This window comes from Delphinus delphis, chromosome 2, assembly GCF_949987515.2.
Source record: "Delphinus delphis chromosome 2, mDelDel1.2, whole genome shotgun sequence".
Classification (NCBI taxonomy): domain Eukaryota; kingdom Metazoa; phylum Chordata; class Mammalia; order Artiodactyla; family Delphinidae; genus Delphinus; species Delphinus delphis.
The window spans coordinates 101,144,640-101,157,092 of NC_082684.1; the positions used below are offsets into that span (position 1 = coordinate 101,144,640).

General features: G+C 55.5%; 1 protein-coding gene across 1 annotated transcript in view; it reads right to left on the reverse strand.

Annotated features, from left to right (window-relative positions):
- RASGRF1 (Ras protein specific guanine nucleotide releasing factor 1) overlaps positions 1-12,453 on the reverse strand; it is a 104,078-nt gene that overhangs the window by 43,988 nt on the left and 47,637 nt on the right. Inside the window, exons 9-12 of the mRNA XM_060003597.1 lie at positions 9,235-9,353; positions 7,299-7,459; positions 3,277-3,340; positions 1,093-1,229 (exon numbers count right to left, since the gene is read on the reverse strand). Of these exons, the coding sequence (XP_059859580.1) occupies positions 1,093-1,229; positions 3,277-3,340; positions 7,299-7,459; positions 9,235-9,353 (481 nt within the window). The remainder of the gene's footprint in view (positions 1-1,092; positions 1,230-3,276; positions 3,341-7,298; positions 7,460-9,234; positions 9,354-12,453) is intronic.

Here is a 12,453-nt window from a genome sequence, read left to right on the forward strand (position 1 = left end):
TCCGCAGCATGTGGGATCCCCCAGGAACCGGGGCACGAACCCGCGTTCCCCGCATCGGCAGGCGGACTCCCAACCACTGCGCCACCAGGGAAGCCCTCAGGCTGGTTGTTTGAAGCTGGGAGGGCAAGACTGAGAAAGAGCAGACGTCTGCTACTAGTCCTCACCCTGCCACACTGCGGGGCGGCGCGCTGGGCAGGCAGGGCAGCCCAGGTGTGAGGCCTAAAAATGAGGGGCAGGGAGTGAGTGGGGGGACTGCCCTGAAATACAGTAAAAGCTCTGCCCCCCAGTTCTCCATAAACACAGCTCCCAGGCCCCCTCCCCCGAAAGGGGGACATCTCCAGCCTCGCTGCCCCCTTCCTCCCACCATCAGCTGCTCTCCTAATACTCTCCTCCACTGTGCAGAGAGCAGGTGGTCCAGAGAGGTTCCTGTGCTCCTGGGACGGGGCTGGGCTGACCCACTGCAGGCCCTGGATGGGCCCAAGGAGAGGCCTGTCCTGGGCCAGCAGCCCGGTGCTGCCGACAGCCTCTTTCCAGACTCAGACCTCTGCCCTGGTCCTGCAAGTGACCGCAGTCCTCTGGGTCTGCTCTCTGGTCCCTGGGAGGTCTGTGCTTCCTGTGACTCTCCCAGTGGGGCCCTAACGCTGGTGCAGGCAAACCTTCCCTCCTGCAGAGCGGACTCCGGGCTTTGCGGGCCCTTTGCTTTCTCTCCTGGCTCTGCTACATCCAGCACCCTTGGGTCACGGTGCTCAGACTTTTCTGTGGTACCAATGGCCTGGGGCGTGTGCCGAAACGTAGGTTCCCAGGCCTCGTGCCAGAGGCTTGGATGTAGTAAATCTGCAGGGGACCAGAGGGGAGCCCAGGAATCTGGAGTTTTAAAAACTGCCCTAGGGATGATCCAGATGCAAGGGGCTCCCAGACCACACTCTACGGGGGGCCCAGGGGACTCTGCGAGCTGGACAGCTAGCTGGGCTCAGCCTTGGTTGGCAGAGATACTCACGTCTTTTCCATTAGAACCCTGTAGCTGCCTCCCGCCCCCCACCAGCTTAGGCATGAAGGGACCACCTGCTTTCAAGGACAAGTGATGTCGCTCACCTGGCTGATGTCACTGGTCCACGCCGCCTTCTCCTGTCTGGATGAGGCCACGAGGATGACTGTGAAGGGCGGGGAATCCTTTGGTTCCACCCCGATCTTAAAATCCAAGTGGTCTATGTCTTGGCCGGATCCTTTGGCTTCCAGGTGCAAAACACGGAGTTAGCCGCGTGAGTGTGGGCCTTTCTGAGTTGGAAAACGACTGCACGATATCTGCCTCGCCCCACTGGTGAAGGCAGCAGTAGGGCACCAGGCCACTTGCTAGTTTCAGAACATCTTTTTTTTTTTCTTAAGGTGAGGAATCCCCACTTCAAAGACGGAGAAACTAAGACCTAGAGCGCAGAGTAGCTTACAACCCCACAGGGACAGCTCCAATGCCGCGTTGGAAGAGCCTTTCGGAATCACCAGTCGGCTCTACCCTCATTAGGCCAACGGGGAGCTGAGGTCTCCGGGGAGGACTTTATAAGACCCCCAGCCGGGCAGCGGCTAAGCAAGGTCTAGAACTGGCCTCACAGCTGGGCCCTCCAGCTACGCCAAGGTGATACAGGGGCCAGGAGGAGAACTTTAGATCCTAAGCTTTTATGGACCCAGCTTGACATTTAGCTCAGTTGAGAGCTCCCCAAAGCCAAAGTAAATTCTAGGTATTTTTATTACTGCTCTTAACCCGAAGGGTTCCTTGAACTCTTTATTTGGAAAGACTAAGATCACAGTTCAGAGATTCCTTGCAACACGGCCACATTCATCAGGGGTCCCCTGAATGGGGTGGAATGTTGTGGAAGGCCTGCTACAGCTCTGGTCTCTGCTTGCTGGCTGTGTGACCTTGGGGTGATACCCTTCCCGCTCTGGGCTTCAGACGTCCTCCTGTACAAGCAGAGTGGGGCGTGACGGCTCTGAGGTCCCTGACCCTTCCAGTGCTGACACGTGAGAATGTGAGGGCACTGGAGAGCCCGCTCCGTGCGGTGACTCGAGGATGGGATGACGCTGGCTCCTCATAAGTGGGGTGTCTGTGTGTTGAGTGGGGGATGCACGGGGCCACGCCTCTCTCCCTTTCGTGGCCCTGGAGGGAAAAGGGCTTTGGGGACTGACAGTTCCACTTGAATCGGGACCAGCTGTGGCCAAGACTGAAGATCATGCTGGTAAGAGCTCCAGGTAAATTGCTGCACATGTATTTTTGCCTTGGTGGGGGAGGTGGGGGGGCGCTTGGCTCCGTCCCCAGTGGAGGGTCACGAAGGGTGCAGAGCCCAGCTCCCGCTGTGGCTGACCAGGGCACGCGCACGTGCACGTGTGTGTGTGTGTGTGTGTGTGTGTGTGTGTGTGTGTGGACTATGCCCCCAGCCCCCAGCAAACCCTGAGCCCGAGCCCAAGCCATGCCGGGACTGGGATCTGGGGTCCTTCAGACACAGCCCTGCTTCGAGGAGCCCCACCCTGGGGAAAGGCAAAGACGGAGAGTCCAGCTGGTGCACCCCCAGGGGAGGGCCTCCAGAGCCTTGCTGAAGGAGGGAGACGAGGACGAACTTTGGTCCAATCAAGAGACAGTAGTGACCCTACCCCTTCACCTAAAATAATAAGCCCATCCCCCAATTTTGATTCCCCAGGGAGAGAGATCCCATGGACACCCCTACACGGCGGCTTTCCGAGCACCTGGGCACCACCTTCCCCCAGCTCCCTGCCCAGCCCCTTCTGGTTTGCTGGGGCCCCACTCACATGCTCCCTTCTCCCCAAGTCTCGCCTCCCATCCTGGTCACTCCAACACCACTGCGGGGGACCGTTCCCCTGCACTCCCTCTGGTGGTGGCATGTGTGTCCCTGCACACCCCACCCGTTTCCACTGGAGGACAGAGATAGGCCCGGTGCCTCCCCGGCCTCTTCCTCGTGGCCCAGTGAGCCACTGTGCATGTAGCAAATTGATGCGTGAAGGAGGGGTGCTCACTGAGAAGTGTGACCCCCAAACCCAACGGCATCGAGTCCAGGGACCCAAGGAGCTTGGAAGGAACCAGGAAGGGGGAGGAGGCTGTCACCTGCAGGGCCAGAGAGCTCCTTCTCTAAAGACCCAGGACCAGCCTCTCCGGGTCCAGCATCCTCCCTCTCTCCCAAGAAAAAAAACCAATGCCCGGGTCCAACCTTTCAGGGGGAGTGTGTGTGCGTCTGTGTGAGCACACGCAGGCTTGCACGTGACTTGCACACTTACCTTCTTCCTCCGTGCTTTCTGGCTCCTCCAATAAAGTGCAGTCAATGAGGGATATGACTCCATTCTGAAAAAGAGCAGGGGCCACCTTGAATCAAAGCAAGAGAGGTGCTAGTTTCGGAGTTCCAGAATATCAGGGTGAGGAGTGAGCACCCACCTAGACGCACATGTGTGTGTGGACATTACGTGCCAAGTGGGTATTTTGGTTTTCAAGTTGAAGAACTTTATCTCCATATAGGAAGCCCAGGGAAGTGGCTCAAATGGGATTGCTCAGAGACGCCTTCCCCAAAGGAGGGCCAAGGTCGGGCTGGGGGTGGAGGGGCTAGAACCTGGCTTGCACGGCCTTTTCTTGCCCTACAGCGGCTCTGAGGCATCACCTGGTAGCCCTAAGTCTGAAGTTTGAACTCCCTCATTCTAGGCTAAACCCTGCATGTTACCAATAGGGAAACAGGACCAATTTACAGACCTGTCTCAGGTATTATTCCGATTTTACAGATGAAGAAATGAAATCGGGGAGTTAAGCGTCTTGCCCAAGGTCACCTGGTAGGTAAGTGGCAGAGTCTGGAAAGAGCCTCATGGGCCTGTTCCCAGCTCAAGGTCAGTGGCTGGCTTGTAATTATTAGGAATGTCTGGAAAAACGCCTCTTAGCCTTGAGTGTCTGAGCATCTTTTAGGTGTGAGATCCCTTGATCCTGTAGTGAGAAATGAAAGTTACCACCACCGTGCTGGTTGCAAAGCACGTCCACGAATTCTCCGATACCCCATCCTTCAAAAGGTGAAGGCTACTCCCCTTCCCCTTGAGTGTTAACTGGACTTAGTGACGTGCTCCTCATTAAGAGAATAAAGCAGGAGTGATGGTGTTCTGCTTTGGGGTCTGCAGCCTCCTGCTTGCTCTCTTGTTGTTTCTTGGACCACTCGTTCTGGGGGAAGCCAGCTGCCGTGTCATGAGGAGAGGGCTACAGATGAGGGATGAGGCCTCCTGCCAACAGCCATGTGTGGGAGCCACGCTGGAAAAGGATCCCGGCCCCAGTCGAGCCTCCGATGACTGCAGCCCCAGCTGCCACCTTGACTGCAACCTCATAAGAAACCCTGGGCCACATATGTCCAGCCAGCTAAGTTGTCCTGACTTCCTAACGTGCAGAAACTGTTTGAGACAACAAATGTTTGTTTTAAGCCACTCCAGGGGACTTCCCTGGTGGTCCAGTGGTTAAGACTCCACACTTCCACTGCAGGGGGCGTGGGTTCAATCCCTGGTCTGGGAACTAAGATCCCACATGCTGTATGTGGTATGGCCAAAAAAAAAAAAAAGGCACTCCATTTGGGGGACAGCAACAGATAAATAACATAATAACTGACAATAACAGAAACCTGGCCAGGTGGCTAATCTATACATGAAAATGTCTGCAGGGCAGGCTGCCACCTGGAAGGCAGAGGGGGACCTGGAGAAAGTATCACGAGTGGGCCCCCGAATCCTGCATTCTGCTTCTTGTTTGGTTCTTTGGTGGCCCTGGGGGAGCCCCCCAGGCCTTGTTGGGCCTTAACCTGACCACTGATGTCACTGGGCTGGGTAATCTCCAAAGCCCATCTAGCTCTAACCTTCTCTTACTTTAAGTCCCAAAAAATTCTTATGGTAGTTTTAGATCTTGGGGAGTTGTAGCAGGTCCCTTTTAGGAGGACTGAAGGCATTCGATTTCCAGTGGCAGTATTTAACAAGAAGTGGTTTGAATTTTAGCTTTGGTTGCAGAACACAGACTCTGGAGCCAGACTGCCTGGGTTCAAATCCCTGCTCTGCCACTTGCTGGCTGTTTCTAGAAGCCTCAGTTCCCTTATTTATACAATAGGGAAAGTAATAGTTATCTGCCTCCGTGGGTTGTTCTGTGAATTAAATATACATGATGTATTTGGGCTAGTGCCTGGCTCATAGTAATCATCATGCAAAGGCTTGCTATTATTATTATTATTACAAGTTCATACTACATAATTAAGAGTGACAACGACTATTACCTGTTGAGCACTTACTATGTAATGTACCAGGCATGGGGCCATGTGTTTTGCACCCACTTCCTCACTTAAGTCTCATAGCACTCCCATGAAGTAGGTATTTTCACTCCCATTTAAAAAAAAAAAATTTATTTATTTATCTTATTTATTTTATTTTTGGCTATGTTGGGTCTTCGTTGCTGCGTGCGGGCTTTCTCTAGTTGCGGCGAGCGGGGGCTACTCTTCGTTGCGGTGTGCAGGCTTCTCATTGCAGTGGCTTCTCGTGTTGTGGAGCACGGGCTCTAGACACGTGGGCTTCAGTAGTTGTGGCATGCAGGCTCAGGACTTGTGGCTCGCGGGCTCTAGAGTGCAGGCTCAGTTGTTGCAGCGCACGGGCTTAGTTGCTCCGTGGCATGTGGGATCTTCCCGGACCAGGGCTCGAACCCGTGTCCCCTGCATTGGCAGGCAGATTCTTAAGCACTGCGCCACCAGGGAAGCCGTTCACTCCCATTTTGCAGGTAAGTAAACTGAGGCTTGGTGAGGTCACCCACTGGTAAGTGGCAGGGCTAGAATTTGAGTAGCTCTCAGATTCCATGCTCTTTACCAATATGCTAAGAGACTTTGAAAACTCCAACAAACAAATAAACAACCCCCCAAACCAAAAGAAGATAAAACTAACAAACATAAAAGCACGTGCTTTCAGACTAAAAAGCCGTCTTGAAGTCTCCAGTTCAACCTGCCCCTACTGACCCCCACCTGCTGGGGGAACCGTCCCCCCAGCCTGGACAGGGATCTTCCCAGGAGAAACTCCAGAGCTAGTAAATAATGAAGGCTTTCCTTGATACATAATTTGGTTGAAACTGGAGTCTTCAGTGTTTGTAAATTAATTGCCCCTTGTGCAGCCGACCAACTAATGCGTTGACATGTTAACATAAGCAGTATATTCCCTGAAGCCACTGCCTGATCAATTAGCTCTGCAGGAGGTTACGGGCCAGGCATCCAGGGTCTGGAAGAATGGTTTCCCTGATGCTCTGGCTTAATTAAGGGCACCTTCTGGCCCTTTCCAGGCCACAGCGCGTTCAGATTTAAAATCTTCAGAAGCGAGCTTCCACGGGATGGACGCAGTGCCGGGGAGACTGTCGCTTACAGAGGCAAGGGCTTCCTGCTTCCCAGAGCAGATTTACGGGCACCTGCCTGCATCTGTGCACGCCTCTGCTGAGGACAGTCATCCCTGTTTTGCAGATGAGGAACTGAGGTGCGAACAGGCGCGGGACGTTTCCAGGGTCACACATATGTAGCAGACAGAGGTGGGACCGGATCGTGAGCTCACAGCAGCGGGATAAGCCGTGTGCTGTGCCGGGGAGCAGGAGATTCTGCCGCGGGTGCAGAGTCTTGTGCTGGCAGAGTGAGTCCCCAAGGGCGTCACGAGGGGGCGCTGTCTGAGCTCTGACTTTTTTTTTTTTTTTTTTTTGCGGTACGCGGGCCTCTCCCGTTGCGGAGCACAGGCTCCGGACGCGCAGGCTCAGTGGCCGTGGCTCACGGGCCCAGTCGCTCTGCGGCATGTGGGATCTTCCCAGACTGGGGCACGAACCCGTGTCCCCTGCATCGGCAGGCGGACTCCCAACCACTGCGCCACGAGGGAAGCCCTCTGACCTCTTTTTGGTTGGAAATGAGACAAAGGCTCTGGCTGCTGCTCTGCCCTCAGCCAGGTGCCACCATCCTCCCCGGCCCCTTAGATACACGTACACGGGCCTTTGAAGGTCTTGTCTGGACCCCCTGGCTCCTCTGCCCCAGCCCCCAACTCTGGGGGCTCCTTGAGGGGTCTTCGTGCTCGCTTTCCCATTTCCCACGATTTCTCCAGTAGAAAATCCGTCAGTGGCCTTCTCATGCCAAGCCGCCAGTCAGACCGGGGCGCGTGCGTGCACACTCACGCGTCTCTGACACCCTGGTCCACCCTGGGCCCCGCGATCAGGGTCAGTCGGGACCCCTAGGGTAAAGGCGGTGTCTGACCTCCAGCCCCAGCAGCTTCGCTCCCGCCATCCCTACCTTGGTCAGGTGAAGCTTCCCACCAGAGCCTCTGGTACAGATGATCAGATGCTTAGAAAACAGGAAGCACTGTCGCTCGCCCTCTTTCTTTAGGGACAGAGACCCCAGGCGCCCCCTGGTGATCTTGCCCTTTTCAGACATGGGCACCTGGATGAGGGAGCCTGCGGAGGGAGGAGAGAGAGCCTGAGTGCATCTACCGGAATGACCCTCCGCCTCTGACCTGGCTTTGAGGCTGCAGGTGGAGGTGCGATGCCAGCAGCCAGGGCAGTGGGACAAGGCAATCCTAGTTCTTGGTAGCAAACACGCACCTTGGACCCTCCCTCCAGCCCCTCCTCAGGGCCGGGTGGTGGGGTTTGGGGGGTGGAGAATGATGAGAGAAGCTCCATGCAGGACCTTTGACCTCCCAGCCAGGGCCAGAGCCTTGGAGAGCAAAGGAACCCCAAAGGACATGGCCCGTGAGGTGAGAATGCAGGGCTGGGCTGAGGTCTGGGGGTGGCAGGAGGTTGAACAAGAGGGGAGCTGGCTCTGGCCCAGAGGGATGAACAAGATCCACTGGGCACCTGCTGTCACATGCAGCCACCGCAGACGTGACCGACTGGTCACAGCACGCTCTGCTGCAGAGCCCAGTGCCGCCTCTTCGGGAAGCCCTCCCTGACTCTCCCCAGCCCTGCTCTGGGCAGCCATCTGCCTCCTGCCCACGTTCATCACTGCACAGAACCCTTTCCTGTATCCTGACTCCCTCTCCCCTGCACAGTCAGTTCTGGAGGGCGGGGCAGGGTCTATTCTCTGGGCGTCCCTGGAGACCTGAGTTGGTCTGGCATGAATAGGGCAGGTGTCCTTGGTGGTGGCAGCACGACTGACTAAATGAGAAAGGGCTCGCTGGGTTCCCCTGTCTGATCTTCCCCACCCTCAGGAGGGGAAGAACTGCTTTGGCTCAGGGTGATGGAGCAGATTTCTGGTCTCTGGGGACACTGCTGACCCCAAGATAGGTCATTCTTCCGGCCACCTCCAGCTTGGGCACAGCACAGCTCAGGGGGAGCTGGGAGTCAGGCTAGGCTGGCTCTGGGCTCAGCAGGTCCCAGGGTGGGCCTGTGGGAAGGACACAGGGGCTCAGAACAACCTCCACATTGAGGATACTCAGGCCAAGGGCAGCGGGGGCCAGAGGCAGCTGCACAGGCCAGCAGGAGGTGCTGGGAAGCTCTTCATCTAGTCAGAGAACCCCAACTCGACGGAAGGAAGGCGGGAGGTCCATCCCGAGGTGGAGTCACCTCTAGGGCACGCGAGCACAAGCTGAGTTTCCCATAGGACATGGAATCTGAACCTTCAAGGCATCGCAGCTCTGACATCCCCGAGTTGGAAGTCAGTCCCCTGGGCCACAGAGAGCCTCTCCTGCCCCTCTCAATAGGGCTGTGACCCTCAAAACTGTCCCCAAGGTCAGCCGAGGCCCAAGGGTGAAGGGAACCCTACCCAGGACCACTGGGACCACGGCCTCCCCCAAGAGGCGAAGGATGCCAAGCAAAGGACAGAGGGACTGACCCACGCCAGCTCCATCTCGGACCCTGAAAATGCTTGTGATTCATGGGGCCAATTGGAATCTGTCCTCATCCTCCGCCCCCTACTCTCTCCCCAAAAGGACATGTCAATGTTTTACTATGATGTACAATAGACAAACCAAGACCATCTGGGAAGAATTATGTTTACATCTGGGGAGAAGGAAACTGTGAAAACCAATAATACCAGCATCGATATCTATAGATACCGACATGCACATGTAGCTGTCGCATTCCCCCCGCAGGCCCGGAATACTCTGCAATCACGCTTGCAGGTTTTGGCACGCAGCAGCCCAACCCACTGGTGGCGTCCTGAGTGCCGCGTGCCTCTCGCTGCTGGGGCCAGCCTGCTGGTGGGTGGGAGAGGCGGGGCGCACGGGCCATACCTTGTCTCACAAAGGTCTGGCTGGTGTCCAGGAGGATTTCACAGCCTTCAATGATCATGCGCTCAATGGCCAGGTTTTTCCGGATGTTCTCTGTCTCACTCACTTCGTCGTGCATTATCCTGTGGGGACAGGAAACGACAATCAGAGACAGGCTACCCTCACCTCCCAGGGTGCAGGGAATGCTGTGTCTCTGGCTAGACCTCGGAAGAGAGCCTGGATTCTCAGGTGGAACCTGTTGTCATGAAAGGGGAGAGAGCGCGCATCTCTTGAGTGCCGCTGTGTGTGTGCACTTCACAGGCGTGATCTCATTTTATGCTCTGACAGCCCAAGGAGGCTGAGAAGCAGGTCTGTCTGATTTTAAAAAGGCCGAACCGGGGACTTCCCTGGTGGCGCAGTGGTTAAGGCTCCACGCTCCCAAGGCAGAGGGTCCCGGGTTCGATCCCTAGTTGGGAAACTAGATCCCACATGCGTGCTGCAGCTAAGACCCAACCAAATAAATAAATAAATAAAATAAAAACTTTTAAAAAATTGGTACGTGATTACCAATAATGATTGTGAAGCTGAAATAAACTTAAAAAAAAAGTCTGGGGCTTCCCTGGTGGCGCAGTGGTTGAGAGTCCGCCTGCCGATGCAGGGGACGCGGGTTCGTGCCCCGGTCCGGGAAGATCCCACATGCCGCGGAGCGGCTGGGCCCGTGAGCCATGGCCGCTGAGCCTGCGCATCCGGAGCCTGTGCTCCACAACGGGAGAGGCCACAACAGTGAGAGGCCCGCGTACCGCAAAAAAAAAAAAGTCTGAACCACATGGAAGAGAGACAGCAGAACTGGAGGAAGATGGGAGTAGAGGGGACAACCTTTGTTCATTACCCTGCCCCTCATCCCACTATTGGCCTTATTTCCATCCAAAGTACAAACCAAGCTCATTCCTGCCTTGGGGCAATTAGTACTTGCTGTTTCTTCCGCCTACACACTCTTTAAAGGGTTGTTTCCTTAATGTTTGGGTTCTGGAATGGCTTATTTTCGGAGCACCTGGCAATTCAGCTGGCTCAGGGGAAGACTGACTTCAGTTTACTTCTATAGGCTCTGGCACGACCAGGAAGTAAGCAGGACACAGCTTGCCCCTTCATCTGAGAATACAGACAACTTTTTGTTCTTGTTCTGACTGCTGCAACACCTCTCCTCTCCAGGAGGTGGCACTGTTTAACTGTTTTTGTTTTTGTTTTTGTTTTAAAGAGCGTTGGTGGGAAAAGGTAGGTGTGAACTGCCAACTTTGCTAAGACCCTGGATGGGTCTCCAGGAGTCTTAGGAAAGTAGTGAATCTTTTTTTTTTTTTTTTGGAGGGTGTCTGGAAAAAGCACCCCACCTACTCTAAGGAAAGCACAAAGCCTCCTGTTTGTCTGCTGATGCATGAAATTCCACAATTAAGACCACTAAGAGAGCTGATTAATGTGTGTGTGGCTTACAGAGTTCTCTCACAGTCATTATCCAGTTTAAACCCTCCAACAATGAGAGATGACACTGGTGGAGCTGGAGCTGTGATTACTGGAATCAACACGATGCTGAACAAATTACTCAACCCTTCTAATCCTTACTTTCCCCATCTGTAGACTGTTGGGGTGAGGATGGAAAATAATGCATTTCATGGGCTGACCTCATGCCTGGCACATGACAGGTGCTGGAATAAAGGGTGGTGATCATTGCCATTATCAGGGCTGCAAAAATGGTATTGTAAAAAAAACATAGGTGGTGTACTGTAACTCGTTATTTCTTCTGGGTATCAGACTGGGGCATCGAGATGCGGTCTCTGCCCTGGGAGCCACGGCTCTCCACCCACATGCCCCTCCTCCCACCCGGGCCCCAGCGATGCTCTTCTCAGAAGCCCAGGCCTTAGCCTTCTTCTGGAAAAGACATGGGACAGGGAGGCACCTTTCAGGGCATCTGCAGTTCCATGGATAGGGATTCATTTTTGCAAGTAGTCCAAGGCAATCAGGACCCTCTCTCTTGACGAGGGTGGGGACTTTGCTGAGGCTAGATTTGCTAAAATAGAAGGGGGTGATTCCAAAGTAGCAAAACTAGTTTTGCTGTTAGACATGGATAAACTTCAGCTGCTCAGGGTCAGTGGCCCCAGGCTGGGATTTGTGCTGGAGGGGCCGCCACTGCACACGCGGCTGGGGGTGCTGGGCGGGGCTCCAGGAAGGCAGCCCGGGGTTCCGGGGCCTGAGGCTCCTGGGGGAACCGGAAGTGAGGACCTGGGTTATCAGTGAGCCCAGGAGTTAGGGGCTCCGGAGACAAAGTGGGACAAAGGCCAGAGGTAGGAGACAGCCAGTCCCGAGGGGAGAGGGGTGCAGGGTTCTGAGCACTGCCAGGGAGGGCTTGGTTGCTGACTTCCTGTCAGGGCTGGAGTTTTCCTCAGGGCCCAGGGGAGGGCGCCAGGAGGAAGAAAGGGCCCTTGTCACGTGATGGGAAAACCCTTTTCTGTGCTGCTCGGGCTGGGTTCAGGGCCAGGTGCAGGTGATCAGGGGGACAAAAGAAAAGCAGGCTGTACACCCAGGACCCGGGGTGGGGGAGGGGAGGGGATTGGGGTGCTGCCTGCACTGGGACAGGGCATCCCGCGGTGTCGAGGAACTCACAGCCTCATGGGGGCCCCAAGTCTTCTGCTTGGGGAAGAGTACGCAGGATCTGGCTCCCTGGGGCATGAGAGAACTGGGGTCTACGCCCTGTGATGGTTTTGTTTGTCTGCAGTCACGCCCTGATTACATCTCCTCCCTAATCCTGCGCTCTGGGGCCTGTGTCCTGCCCTGGTCCTCCCTCTGTCCAGCCGGGAGCCATGGCCTCACCGGCTGCCACTCGTTGGACCTGGGCAGCCTTTTAGGGCTCTGAATGGCCGGCAGGGCCCCGGGCAGGGCTGAGGGCTGAACCCCACACCCTGCAGACCCATCCTCCTTTGCAGCTCCTGGCCTCCTCTCTCTGACCACAAGGCCCCTCCTTACCTCTTGGCCTGCACCGGTGGAGGCCCCAGGCTCAGCCCTTGGTTCATACCTCATTCCCACCTAAACTCACTCCCTTGGTGATCTCACCAGCCTTGTGACTCTAAATACCATCTCCGAGCTGACGATCTGGTATATCTTGGCTCCCTGAACTCCAGACTCAAACACCGACTCCCTTTTTGTCATTTCCACCGCTGTTGTCCATCTCAGGTCCAACACACCCCCAAGTAAAAC